The sequence below is a fragment of the Paralichthys olivaceus genome, chromosome 9 (genome assembly GCF_024713975.1).
Source record: "Paralichthys olivaceus isolate ysfri-2021 chromosome 9, ASM2471397v2, whole genome shotgun sequence".
NCBI lineage: Eukaryota > Metazoa > Chordata > Actinopteri > Pleuronectiformes > Paralichthyidae > Paralichthys > Paralichthys olivaceus.
This window is the reverse complement of record NC_091101.1, coordinates 14016820-14031967: the sequence shown is the minus strand read 5'-3', so window position 1 is coordinate 14031967 and position 15148 is coordinate 14016820. Positions and strand designations below refer to the sequence as shown.

The window sequence follows — 15148 nt, the reverse complement described above, 5'->3', positions numbered from 1 at the left end:
ATAATGTAAACAACAAACTACACTTGATACAACTGTGCTGCATTAAGTATTTTTATTATTTTTTACTTCCTGCCCCAACTCCAACACATTTTCCTCTTTATCACATGAATAAAGCAAACTGCCTGTGCTGCCTTCACATGACTTAGACTTCCCTCTGCATGCACACAGAGCTGGTTTGGTGCAGAATGCTTTAGTCAGTGGTTTATGTTCGCTCTTTAAGTGCTGATGCACAACATCTAGTGTCCAAACAGGCCATCTAATATGCTAACATTTGATACTTGCACTAGTTGCCATGAATCCATATGACTAGAAGTATTAGCTCACTGCTAAATGCTAATTGTGCATTGTAGAAGTCATTCAACTGAGCCTGGACAGCACTTTGATTATAAAGACATGCACTTACAGTTTCATGGAACACATACACATGTATTTGTCTGCTGATTTTGTGTGTGTGCGTGTGTTTGTTTTATCTCAACTCACCATCGCCTGTTCTATCTTGTTGTCAATGGCCACAACGCTAGCACCAGAGGCACTGCAGGAAAAGAAGAAAAAAGAAAGAACATAAATTAATAGTTCAGAGACACAACTCATGTTGAGTTCCAGTTGCGCAACTTATTTCCAAACTACCAATGTTGGTGTTTCCTGGAATCAGACAGTGAAACTGAAAGGAAAACTGTATCCAGCTTTTATCCGCTTCATCATTAATATTAATATTATTATTATTGTTGTTGTTGTTGTTGAGAATCAGCTGCATGTTGACCATTAGACCGTTATGCTGTTATTCAGGTTTCAGTGTGGCACACGGAGCATGAGGCTGTGACCAAGTGAGTCTCCACTGGGCAGCTACATGATCAAAGTACAAAGACAGAGACTTCACAGGAAAGACAAACACCACTTCGCACTGTGCACGACTATTTCACCCCGTGGGTTCGAGCTCAGGCCCACGGGTTCGAGTTATTACACATGTATGAAGGAAATCGCTGTTTTGAAAGCGCAGCCCTGACTCGTGTTTACCTGTTGTCTAGTTTGACCGACACGACGTCTCCTCCGAGCAGCGAGGAGAAGAAGGAGATGGAGAAGTTGTGCAGCTGGTACACGGCCACCTCCATTGGGCTTTTAGCGAACATCTCCGTGCTCATGTTGAGGACCACGCTCGCTTGGATCACGCTTCTCGCCACGATTGCGGCCGGTGGTTTTCCTCGCTGTGGATCCGGGTTTAGTGCGTTCGGGTTTCGGGTGGTTGCGATGCACTGAGCCGCTGCTGTGGAGCCCAGTGCTGAGTCTGCTGTGGAAGCTTCGCCGGCGTGAACGAGCGACTGTCTGCACGCGTTTCCTGCCGCGGACCGCTATATGGGCAGCCGCCTTCGTGACGTCACCTGACGCGCGCCTACATTAGTGAAACAGGGAGCGGGTGGTGCTGCCTTCCCGTGCCTTAGGAAAAAATCGGACTTTCTGACATTAACCTTTTTTACGCGCGTCAACGTTTACATAATAAAGCCAGAGGGAGGGATAACAAGGGACAGGTACCAATGGTCAAGTATTCACGGAGCCCAAATGTTTCTGTTTTATGAAAATGTAATATTTATCTCACTGCTTAGGGGATTGTTTATTTATTATTTGTTAGATAAGACTCACTTACATTTGAATAAGAATTCAGTAACTAAAAGAGCCTAGTATCATACAATCAAGTGCACCAGCATGTTGACAGTTCTGTCTTTTACCACTGTGTACCACGTTTTTATGCTGTTTTAAATATTTTTACTTCTGTGTTTTCAATCGTGAAGCAGTTTGGAACTTTGTTTTGAGAAGTTTAGAAGTGCCAAATAAAAAAGATGTTATTATTATGAAAAGAATCATTGAGAGCATTTATGTAACACAAACTACTGTAGTTTGCAGAATTAATAATACTTTTATTATGTATCAAAATATCAAAATAAACTCACCACTGCAAAAACACTGATTGTAGATTCAAAAGTGAGTTGATAGGCTTACATTGTTATATTATGATTAATATTTATCAAACCTTATCTAATCGATAACATCAGCTCTTATCCTATCAATCCAGTATCGTAAGTCACCTGTCGTGTTTATTCTGCATTGCAGTGCCAAATACGCATCTGAATTCAGTTCATTTATAAACAAGACAAAAGTCACTGGAACATTTTATATTGGATTGCAATTTTGTTTTTGTAAACAATAGCGCTCTTTGAAAAACCGAGCTTTAGAGGAGCACTTGAACATATCACTGCACATGCCCTGCTTCTGAACTTCTCCTCTTTCTCTGCATTTAACCCCCAGACCCAGAACCCAAGGCAATAAACAACATCATCATAACATCACAACCAACAGAACATGTATAACCAGTGAATCTAATATCTCACTTGTGTTGCTGATAAATACAAGAGCTAAATGAAATCAAATGTTGCATATCACAAGGTTTTTGTCTCATTTGATTTTTATCTAAACTAAGATTTCAGAGTATGTGTCTGTGACTAGTATCTTAAAAGTGTCTTTATTTTCCTACTGAAAACTGAATTATTCTGCTAACTGCAACTGGCTACTGTTATTCTAATGATGACAACATGCTATTGTCCCCATGCTTGTTGTGCAGATATGTCACAGAACATGCTGTGACGGAATATCATGCACGGTGCCCATGTGCACATAGGTGGACTTCTGCTGCTGCACACAGGTACTTTTCCATCTACTTTCACTGTAAATTTCCCATGCAGTATACATCTGTACTCTATCGGTCTCTCGTGGTGAAACAGTAGAATACACCACAGCCCCTGCAGTGGACACTGTTCAGCTGTGTTCCTGGACTCATGTGTTTACCGCAAGTAATTTTCCATAAACCTTTTTTTCCTGCTCCATAAGTTCACAGTTCTGGAAAAAGACAGGTTTTTTTTATCTTGCTTGGAAAACGTATGGAAAATTCTCAAAGGGCACTTAATGACATTTAGTTGTTTATTTATTTATATATGTACTTATGCAATGCTGTTCTTATCACTGACTCGTTACTTTACCTTAGTTTTTATTGCACTGCACTTCACCCTCATTTGTAAGCCACAACATAGTCAAGGGTACTTTAAGGTAACACAGACAGGTTTTTTTTGTGTATACCACCACAGTTGGGCTATATTTAGTATAACTATACTCAACTGGCATTCAGGACTCAGTCTGGCTAAAAAAACTGAGGCACTGTTCCCCGCCGTGTGACCCCTCGCACTTCATATAGTCTTTTGGACTTGCATGTTGCCACATGTGACGGGAGTACATTCTTACCTCATGCAAAATGTAATAAACAATTTGTGGTGAATGGCCGACCACAGAAGAAGCAGAAGGAGGAAAACATACCTGCTGTTATCTCTCTTTTTCTCTCTCTCTCTGTGTACACCATTTTCTACCACATACTGACAGTGGCTGTTATTGAGCAACACAACTTGTTTTCACTGAGGTGTCCGTGCAGGTTTTAATAGCTGTAATGTCATTTCCCAGCATGTCTCAGCTGTCACATTATGTTCCCTTTTGTTGTTCCAATTATCTGATTCGATACTGATAATAAGCCACTTAAATCTCTGTTAGGGAGCCACTGGCGCAACATCATTTTTCTTCCGAATCACCAGCGATTTGTAGAACATTATCAGCTCATCATAAAAAGAAAATTAATGGAACTTTCTTCTGAATGCATGGACCTCACATCCAACACTAGTGTTCAAGCATAATTTGGTTTATTCATAGTTCATAAAATCCACATTTCTTCAGTTGTATCCTATGAAGAATAATAGCTCTGTCTTCTTATAATAACAAAAGACATTAGTATTCTTGAGTCCGCACATTTTAACTGACAATATAGTGGGAAATTGGTTTTCCATGCAAATTTTCTGTGAGACAGCAAGATCGGAAAAATGGAAACGCATTTCAAATTATAATAAATGACCCAAGGCCCTTCTGTTCTCTGTGTACTGAACTAGATGTCGTCAGTGCATGGACAAGGTCTTCTGGAGAAAAGGGAGTTGTGTTACGTGACAAAATGTTCAGAGTGGAAGGGCTGAATTTTGGTAGGCCTAACAAGGCTAAGCAAATAGCAGATTGACTGGGTATTAGGGCCCGTGGTGGCTGTCGTCTCGCATTCCATGCTGTGACAGTATAGCTGCCAGGTTTAATATCAGGCCCTGCTGGTGATAAGGGGCTGAGTTACCTTGCCCCGCTGTGATAGTCCCATTTAGGAGGGACGAGTCACAACAATTACCTGTGGCTCAGCTGAGACACATAACTGCAGATAGTGGGGAGTCGTCCTGTACCGTTCCACTGAAACACACGAGATGAGCCACACGCACCAAGATGAGGGCAGTCATAACCTTTCTGCTTTCTTCACATGTCTACAACTGCGTCAATACAAATCCTAACAACTAAAAGATATTTACACACAGTGACAGATATTGACCTATGCTACCTTTTCAAGATATAGCACCCTTCATATTTCTGTGGAACACTTAATGCCTGACAATGTTTGGCAAGTGGCAAACCCAGTGAGTCACTGTAAAGCTAGGCCGCGGTTTCCATCAGATGTCCCCGGCACAAGCCAACCGCATTATATAACACTGTGATTCATCTGCACCAAAAGCTGAAGACGAACGAGGCTGAGACATGCTGCCGGCCTCCCAGGTTTTGTTTAGCAAGGCTTTTGAGGTTTTTGAGACACCAGATATAAAATCTAAACAATACAGCCCAATGAGAACAAGCGACGAACAAGTCCAAAAAGATTAAAACACTTCTATTGGATTAAGATTGCCAAAATTTGCGGCGTACGTCCCATCTGCACACTCACAATTAGGAATGCAGGGTGTGTATGAAAGTGGGGCCATACGCTGCAGCCAGAGAGCGGCTCAGAGAGGAAGCTGTATGTGAGGGCAACACGACCGATTACAACCAATGAATACTGAACACTCTCCATACATCAGGACAACCAGAGGCAGTCACTGAGGCAATCAGCTCATTAACACTGCAATCACAATGCCTAATAATGACATATAGATTTCCAAATACTATTTACATTAGAGAAATGAAGATAAAGAACAGGTTACAGCTTCACTTCCTGTTGGCAATAAAACAGATTTCGGCCTCACATGATTCAAAACGTGACCATTCAGTCTAAGTGGAGCTGCAGGACGAGTCATATTTCATGACAAATACAGCACCCACAGCTCTATATCATTTAGACACTGACACACAGCCGTTACCATCCATCCTCTCCTGAACCGTCTTTAATGTGCACATATGTCACTGTCACGACTCACTGTCACATCCAACACCCACTTACACACAAGACAAACTCTCCTGGCTGCTACCCTCTGCTGCCCCCACTTACCGCCGATCTAGCCTCTTGAACAGACTTGGTGAGTAAGGGGGCGAGTAGCTTATGGCTCTCTCTGGATAGCTGAAGTGCTGGTGGTGACAGCAGAATCTGTGGTGCGGCTCAGCCAGCCGGAGGGTGCATACCGTCCTTGGAGAAGGCAGCCGAGGCTCGGCAGAGGCAACATGAGCGAGACGTGTCTGAGAGTGTCCCATCTTGGCTTCCAAATGGACGCCCGTTATAGAGGCAGGAGTCCTTTGACTGCTCGTCCACTGTCCTACTGTTGTTTGTTCTCAACTAATGTGTTCTTGCAGCACAAAGGAACAATTGAGCTCTGGCGATACCTCTGGATATGCAGCCATAACTGTGAGTGCCATGCTCAGACTGGCATTGGATGATGTGTCTCCAATTCAGTGGAACACAATGGCCCCAGAGTCACAATGCAAATGATCGTTTCCTGAAATGGTTCATCCCCACATTGCACTTGTGTCAGACAGACAAGGCTAAAAATCTCTCACTTATTTTCACATCTTTAAGTCTGGTCCATGGTCCAAACCAGGATTATGTCTTTGTTACATTGTTTACATTTGATCCAGTTAGTTTGGGTTTCACATTGCAATTTAGGGAGCACGCTATTCGACTTTTGTTTATCATACATATACGTCCTAATTTTAGATAGGCACACCTCTGACATTGGCACATTGTCAAGTTGGCTACTGTATGTACTAACGTTTTTTGAATAAAGTGCATAGAAGAATCTAGTCATTCTGTTTGAGTGGAGAAAATGAATAAACATGTTCCTTGGTAATTTTGTTGCCACTGTAATATAATTATATTATACCAGAAAAAAATCATCCTTGTCGTTCAAACACTATATCATCAGACGTGAAGAATACACTGAGGCATGAAGAATACTCTGAGGCACATTTCACTTCTGTTATTGCAGACTCCACTGAAAAATCTGACAGTCTAGACCAAACAAAGTAGGTGTGAAAATGCCTTTACTTTGCCTGAAGGGAACAGTCATTCTGCATATCTACATACCTTCAGTAGTGTAGTGCAGAGTATACGCAGGTATACTTGCACATGGGAGCCGTGCATGTATACATTTTGTCCTGCAAGCCAATTCTTTCCCAGGGTAGTATTGATATAAAATCTGCATCAGAAATTAGATGATAATTTGCCCATTTCTGGGTGAACTAAATATGCAAGTTTAGTCTTTCATGTCACTGTTTATATCACACAGCTTTTATCTTTTGCTGGACGGGCTGAGTATACTGAATTCTCCAGGCACCACTACACCACTGTGTACCTTGTTTAATCACTGATAATGTGGGTAGTAAATCATAGTTGGTTCATGATGTAAAACAAACTTGTCCTCCTTATAATGACCTTGTCTTGCAGCAGACTTTCCAAGACACCTGGGGCGGCCAAACAAGAGCAAATATCATATTCTTCACTCACTTATACGACCACCCACTACGCTACATGGAGATACTGTTACACAACAATTTAAGATTTTTAACTTTAAGCCAATTAAGCGGATGAATTAGCTCAGTGCTTTCTTATGTAATGCTTCAGATTACGTGTGTGGCACGCACAATCCCCAGAACACTTTTGAGATTCTGATTAAGTGGGTTCGCCCCTTTCAGTAAGCCTCTTTGTCATCATGGCTGTAATTAATGTACCACTGATTTGGAGACCTATTGCTGCAGGTAAAGGTGTAACAGAGAAACGTAAGCTGCTGTTGCCACGATTACTTACATACTGCTTTCTTGTTTGGCAGTTCCGCATGAATGCTTTACATCTCTGTCTCAATTTAATCCATTTTGCTGGCAAGTGGAGGGTTTAGATATTTGACACGCTACACAGAATGTGATGCACAGACAGTTTGGAGTTGCATGACAGATAAAACCAGTTTCTGCATGTTGCCTTTGGCTTGTAATATTTGTATATTCATAGTTCTCACCACATTGGTAATAATGTTGCAACTAATTGTTACCTTAAGGAGGTTATGTTTTCTCTGCCGTCTGTCTGTCGGGGGCATGACCCAAGGAAGAGTCCAGTCAATCCAGATCTGGAAAAAATGGGTGTTGCCAGGACTTTTCCCCCCGCTTTCTTGAAAACATGGCAAGATGGGGCGTTGGCCTTGGTGGAGTTATTCGCTCTTTTAGTGCCCTTCTTGTTTGTTTATGACTTAAGTTTAGCATGATGGGACAAATGTGATGTAATGAGTGCAGGGAGGGAGCGTCGAGCCCAACTGTCAACACCAGAAAAAGCTTCAGTCAGTGTCAGTTTGAAATGTTAGTTTGTTGTATACGTTTAGACTTATAAATGTTAATTGGAGCAAATTTAAAGTAACTTCATAATTTGATAGGTGCCATTTGGTTATGTGATTTATTATACCCCACTCTGACTAACTTAATAAACTAGCTGTGGAGGGAAGAGGTGACTTGGACGGAGCATGTTTACACCCATCGAGAAAAAGAGGATTAAAACATTTGATCCTTTTGTATTTACCTTTGCCAGTCAAATTTAGTTGGTTGTTTTTTCTTTTCTACCATCTACAATTTCATGCCTTGTTATGTTAAAAGACAAGCCATCTTTTTCTGTAATGTATAGTTTATTTTTCTTTATGTAGAACCTAATTTTAAATACTTTAATGTATACCTGAACATGTATTTTCACAATGTTTATGCCTCCAGCTAGTGATAAGACTTACATGAGCTGAAACTTTCCCCTCTGATGAAACCACTGGGTAACACAGCGACTGTGTATCTTTGTTTCTTTGCAAACCACTTGTTTTTGTTTTTCTAGTGGTGCCATGTAATTACATGTTCTCTGACAATTATCCCCTCACACACATGACCAATACTGTCTGTACAAATATGAATAGACACATCCAGAAGAACAGCTAGAATTCACAACAAGATGATTATTGTTCTGATCCTGTCATTATTAGTAACACCAATTCATTTCTGTGAATATCGGAATCAAATGAATTAGGGGTAAAGACAAAAATAAAACGAACTTGTGCTTTCATGAAAGCAGAGATGTCATAAATCCTGTATGTATGGAATCATGGTACAATCAGGTTTCATGCCTGTTTGTTAGTCAGAGGCCATAAAATACAATATGTAATGTAGTCAGCAGGACTCAGTCTGCTGTGTGAAACTGTTGTTTTCAGACATGCACTGAAGTCTGGAGGGACTGTATGAGTCATTGTTACAGAAGGAGTGAGCCCATATGAAAAATCAAAGTGAGCGATTGGATATGTTGATGATGTTTCTAACATGTGATGGAAAAAAACATAAAGAATATAAATATCTCAGGTTGAAAAAGAGGTGCAGTATATGTAGGAAATGAATGACTTCAAGACGTCAACTTGGAAAGGCAAAACTATTTGTGAGCTTTTGATGAAAGGTCCTACCTCCTGCTTGTGCTACCAAGGCACCAGTGATCGCCTGAATGTTTTCCTGAACGTGTCTGACTGTGACTATGTCCTGCTGCGTTCTTCTTAGGTGAACAGCAAAGTTTGTGTCTGAAACAGCTTTAATGTTAGACACAGGCACCTGTAGAACCACTTCTACATGGGTTTGCTCTTAGCTACAGAAAGGTTTGAATTGTGATTTTTATGGTTGGAAACAGCACCACTTCTTCTTTTCTAATTGAAGCTGAAATGAGAAGACATCACAAGCAGGTGTGTTTACTCACATCTCTGCCTTTCAGCATCTGTGGAGAATTGTATTTCATGGATTAGTCCCTTGATAGAGGATCTTCTTTTCTATGTCTGCCTGGGTGACATGCTAGTCTTTGATCATTACTACTAAGACGACAAGATGGGAACTTGCTTGCCTTGAATCAGTTTCCTGAGATAACACGGCGGCCCACGTTCATGCTTTGATCACCAGAAATTACAACACTTAATTTCAGTAGACATAAAATGCTGTAGATTTTATTTACAGTAGCCTTCACCGGAACTAATAGCAATTTACATCAGAATGAGATGCGCTGAAGCAAATGGGGCTGTGCCGTATATTCTAGTTAACAAGCTCGGGGTCTCCGCAGCATCTGGCACTGGCCTGTGATTCAGCAGAAGTCAGATAGCTTCAGGCCATAATGTATAGCTGTACCGTGTGTTCTAACAAGGAAATGTTCTGGCTAAATTTACTGTGAAAACTGAAATAGAGCCAATTCCCAGAGGAGTAAGTTGAGGAAGCATTGCAGTATTCATACCCCCAACCCTACATCCCCCCGAAAAAGAAGTAACAGTATGTTCTAGTCCATAGCCCATAGGATTGCCATCTGTGTTTTAGTGCAAACATGTGTACACACACATATAAAAAACAGTCTGCCCTGGGAGCAGGGATTTAACTCTCAGTTAAACGATTTCGATAATGAACCTGTGGGGGCTCTATGAAAGGTCAAAGGCTGTGAACCCAATTGACCATGCAGTGATAAACAGTAGTGATGTTTGTTATTAGCTATGTCAAAGCCCTTTGACTTGTCACAGGTCGCGTAGCTTACCACAAACATGTGTGAGAGCAGTTTGTGCAGTTCATTATTTTTTCAGTTCTGCTGTATTTAAGCACACAAAAAATTAACACCACACGGGTTTGAATTCTAAAAAATCTCTCCATATTTCTGAAACAAAAGAAAGGTACGATAAAGGTTTTGCCACCTTCACGAAACACAAAGCATGGTAATGTCTGCCACTTAGCATGACAACTGTGATATATGCTTGTGTTGGGTGGATCACATCACAGAACAAAAGGTTACAGAGTTCAGTGCCATCTGTCCGTGTTCATCTGCTGATGGTCCTCCAGTGCAGAGTGTACCTCAGCTGTCTGAATCGGTGTGGTTGTGCGTCAGAATGCTGACATCAGGCTATAAGATACAGGCTGCTTCAATAATCCATCACAAGACTGTCATGATGCTGAGAAATGGAAATCTATAGTCATGTGCTGTGAAACTGATCGATACACACAATCGTCTTGCAGGAAAATCAATGGGCTCGACCACATCAACACTTTCAGCTCGAAGTTTCACTTTTAAAAAACTGAAAACTGTTGCCTGAAATGTGCTGAATATGGAGTTTAAAAGTTGATGTGTTTTGACTCCATACATTTATCATAAGCAAAGAGTGCTATCACTGAGAAGACTGGTGACTACTGAGAATCCAAGAATCTTTAGACATAGCCACTGAGTTGAGTCATGAGTTTTTCATGAAGGCAAATGACAGAGACAATCAAAAAACATCTGAAAAAGTGATGGAGAACATCTTGTAGTGGATTGAGTGATGACAAGAAACAATTGCGAGTGATTTGATTGATGTGTTCATCCTGGAAAAGAAATTGTAAAATTTGTGGTGGGGCCTTTTGTTCAGATTTAGCAAGAAAGCATCACAATGATTAAGCTCTCCTCACTTAGCTGCATATAAAATATCTTCTTTGCAAAGCTTCCATCCCTGTATCTAATTTTATTCTTTCAATCCAGTCCTCCCTGTCATGTCTCCCTCTTTCCATCTCCCCACTTTTCCCATCATGTTCCCATCCAGCTGACCTTGCAGCTGCTTGACCTGAGTCACCATCAACTGGGACAACACGGAGGGAGCTGGGCCCTTGATGAGCCGTCCCCCGGTGTGTGTTTGTGTGTTTGTGCGTGTTTTTGTTTGCCCGTGTGTGTATGCCGATGTGTGCGGTCGGCCAGACGCTTGCACACGCTCGCATGCTCACGCACTTCTGGCCTTGTCAGCAGGGTCTGGATTTAAGTGGATGATAGGCACCCCGCTATCCGTCGCTGTCAGTGTCGTCCGCACACTGAATCGTTCCCACAGACTCCAGCAGGCTTCTCTGCTGAGAATTAAAGCTAATCCTTTGTCACCTGCGTGATGACGAAGGGGCAATGATTCAGTTCCCAGGGAGAATTTGAGACAAGTCATTGGCGGTCATTGCTGAAGGAAAGTGCGTGAACAACTCAAATCAATCAGTAGAAGCATAAATCATGTTTACAATAGCTATTGTTTGATGTATCATGAGAATGGACTTTTTTGTGAAATCATTTCAGCTATATCCATGGCCTCCATGTAATAGATATTAGTGACAAGGGCAGCATTTTTACTAAGTTACTCATATTAGCCTGAGGAAGTTTCATCAGCCTGACTTAAACTGATGTTTTCAAGCCAAGAAAATCAGCTCAATCTCCTGCAACAAGACCACAGGAATGACTCCGATCGTAATTCACTCACTTTTCCCGTTTACGTAAAGCATGCTCTGACTCAAACAAGTACACATCAGTGATAACAGAAATAACATGCAATTGTTCTGCTGCAGGTATATGTATTATATTATATGTATATGTATTACATTAGTATAACTAGAATAGCACATGGAGACATACTTCCGCCAAGGCCCAACAGTCCCCTTATATAACCACGTTTAAATTCACTAAATCCACATTTTTATTCATACTCACACCAGATTTTTTTAAATCAAGATCTATGTGTTATATCTAAGTCTATAATCAGTGAAAATGTAAAAATAAAACACTCAATCAAGGTTCACATGGGTTCAAAGAAGGAATTGAAACAGGACATGGACCACTTCTCCATATGAATGTACTCTTCAGCTCTTTAGGCCAGGGATCCTACCCCTGCTCGTGTTTGAAATTGAGGCAGCACTATTGAAACCTTGGAGTGATCGCCACAGACACAGCATCTGTGCAGTCGGCCATTAAGCTGCACTGTGTTCATATGTTAATATGCACATAAATTCTGCCGAGCCGTACAGTTGCTTTAAAACCATTCATATGGCACTTTTACTTTCACTCTGGGGGGGGCTGTGATATAACTCAGAGTGCAGCTGTGAAGTAGTGTATCTGGGGAACTCATGTATATTCAGCACATTGTATAACTCTCCCCACTAAATAATGTCACGTATTAAAACCATTCAACTTTGGAGTGTGACAAAAGTACAAGGGCGATAGGTCTGTGCCTTCTGACAGAGGTACAGTGTGCGAACAGAGAGGAGGGATGAAGCCTGAGAGAACATCGTGGACACAATGTTCCCTCAGCCTGTGTGCATGGTGAGGATTGCCTTCCTACTGCTGATGGGCAGAGACAGAGGAAGAGGGGGCCAGATGCATGGGCCCCGTTCAACTGCGTCTTAAAAGGAAACATGTTGTGGTTTATTAAAAGAAAGCCTCAAGAAACGCTAATGAGAAAGTGCAATTATAAGGAGGCTACATCTCCTTCAAGAGAAACACTGAAGTGTACATCCAGATGTCGGCCACCCGCATTAAAACTGTAAAACAAATATGTTCGGGCTGTAAACGCACACATTACATCATCATTCTCGCTGCTAAATTCAGTAAAGTTAATGAAGAAATGCGTGTTAATCGTGATGCACTTTAAAGAAGAATGACGTGAAAGCAGTAAATGCAGCCTTGAAGATGCTTGACGGATTTTGTTAAATCCCTGATATGGTCTGAAACTGTGTGAATATGCAAAGAATTCAATAAATCATCAAGTTCCCATAATCTCCTTATACTTATATTAAAATGTATTATAACGGGTTGGTAGTAGAGTAGTAAACACTGCAGTGCTTTCTTATCTTCAGCAGTGTTCTATACTGCTGCTCTTTCCTCACATGGTATGTGTGAGTGGTTTGTAACAGTACATCTCTCACTCTACATATAGTTTATACAAGTCTTATTCCATTGTGGAGATGCGTGTGGTTATAGATTAACCAAGAATCACTCACTCGCCTCCTCTTTGCTGTGCTGTTGAGCTGTGGCTGTAACACATGACTTGTATGAACTCAGCCTGTCTCCGAAGGTTTGAACATGTAAATCAGGCTGTGTGTTATATTCATTAGAGTATAGTCACAGTTATGTCTGAGCCTTTTAAAAGTTTTGTGATTAGTACAGTTAAAATGTTCCCTGCATTTCTGAGGCGATACAAAATCTTTATCAACCTCAACTACCGTCTTGTGTTGTTTCTCGGGATTGATATCAGTCCAGCAGGATTTATAGTGTAACACAATCGCGCCATTTCAGGATGTGACTCAGCCAAGGGAAGGATCCGTATCAAAAGCTGCTGCATGATCCAAATAAACTGGGAACAGAGTGATATCCAGCCCTGGGAGTTAACAGGAACCCCAGCCTATCCTGCCTTCAAAAAGGCCAAAATGCCTGCCCTTCGTTCAAAGATGTAAGTCTAATCAGCTTCACTGATTGGTCATGTGAGAGGTTTGTTTTTGTTTGTTTGGTCAAAGTCTATTTGAAGACATGCAGCAGGGTCAAGAAGAAAGGAACAGACAAGAACTTGACTTCAGGATATTTGCTGACAAATGCATTACATAGACAATAACTTCATGTGAATAAAATGAGTATAAAAGCATCTACAACATCAGGGTAACACATGACATTTACTGAGTTTGGAGATGATGTTTTTGAGGCTACTTTGAACTGTGAGTGTGAGAGAGCTTGTCTTTTCCTGATGGATCCTTCTTGAGAACACCTCTCTGCAACAGCTCATTTGGCAGGTTGCTTTGTAATGAATGCAAATGTGTGAACTGATATGCTGTGCTGTAGTTGCTGAAAATCCCACTGATGGTGTGTCTACCTTGCATTCTGCAAAACCAAAGGAGGCTTTGAGGTTGGGACAAGTTTCAAGGGGAATATTTTGTTTGCTGCTTTTAAAAATACAAACATGTGGATGATCACCATCGAGTTGAATCGTATGTTCAGGATTGAATTCAAACCTTTCCATTAAATTTGAGGCTTTTACAGCAGATGATCGTTTGAAAGCAAAGTTGAGGTTCAAGCTCTCCTCCAAGAAACAAACAGGAAATACTTCCACTTGAAGTGACTTGAACGCGAGGTTGGTCTGAGTTCATGAGGCAAACTTGTCTTTTAGAGATGTCATTTTCCTGGTTTCGAAGCAGCACAGCCGCACCAGTCATTGTATAAAGGCCAGGGTAAACAATGCCGTTTGCACTGGCCGGCTTCCAGCTTGTCCTCAAGAGGTCCAAAGTTCACTTATGAAACCACAGAGCTCTCTCGTATCTGTTTGGCATCCATGCGGACAGGTAAACAATTGCACTGTCATGCAAGTAAAGGTTTGCGTTCAAGCATGGCACCAACGGATGGATGCAAAAACGATAAACCTGCATCAAGACACGAAGGCCCACATTCACAGAAACTGTTATGCATATATGCATGAGAATTTTTAAAGGCCAATGACGTATGCAGAAAAGCTCAAACACACACACACACACACACAAATGCATACCAGCAAGCACGCACAAGCACACACTGTTTTTTTCTCTGTCTGGACGTGTAGAATTACAGTGTTGGCAGGCGACTGCTCGAATTCTTACGACACTGAAATAGAGAGATCATTTATCAACTTTACACCTTTCGTAGGACTGAGCTCTTCTCTATACTGCATTAAAGACACTTTAGACAGAAATGTTCTAGGAGATTTAAAAAATACGCTTGCAAGACGATAGGATTAAGGAGAAGTGACAAACTACATTCTTAAATGCCATTCAGTGGAATCAATCAGAATAAAAACTATTTCGAAGGTGCAAGGTAAAAAAATAAATAATGGTGGCTTGATTTGAGATCTGCTGGAAAGATATCTGAGGTTGACGTAAAATGTCTTATCAGATCTGGCCTCTCAGCGAGGAGGCGCACGTAAAAGCCCTGTATTGTTTTCAAGATGGACAGATTTTCCCAAGTAAGCACTGTTTGAGAGCCAGTTAGCTGTCACCTTATCTTTGTGCCCAA

General features: G+C 41.3%; 1 protein-coding gene across 2 annotated transcripts in view; it reads right to left on the bottom strand.

The window, feature by feature from the left end:
* The window catches only part of tsc22d3 (TSC22 domain family, member 3), a 35944-nt gene that overhangs the window by 1938 nt on the left and 18858 nt on the right, over positions 1-15148 (bottom strand). Inside the window, exons 1-2 of one of the 2 annotated variants that reach the window (XM_020085861.2) lie at positions 1015-1455; positions 481-532 (exon numbers count right to left, since the gene is read on the bottom strand). In XM_020085861.2, coding sequence (XP_019941420.1) covers positions 481-532; positions 1015-1139 — 177 coding nt within the window. In that variant the 5' untranslated portion in view covers positions 1140-1455. Of the gene's footprint in view, positions 1-480; positions 533-1014; positions 1456-15148 lie in introns of those variants that run through there. The other variant, XM_020085845.2, reaches the window with a different exon arrangement.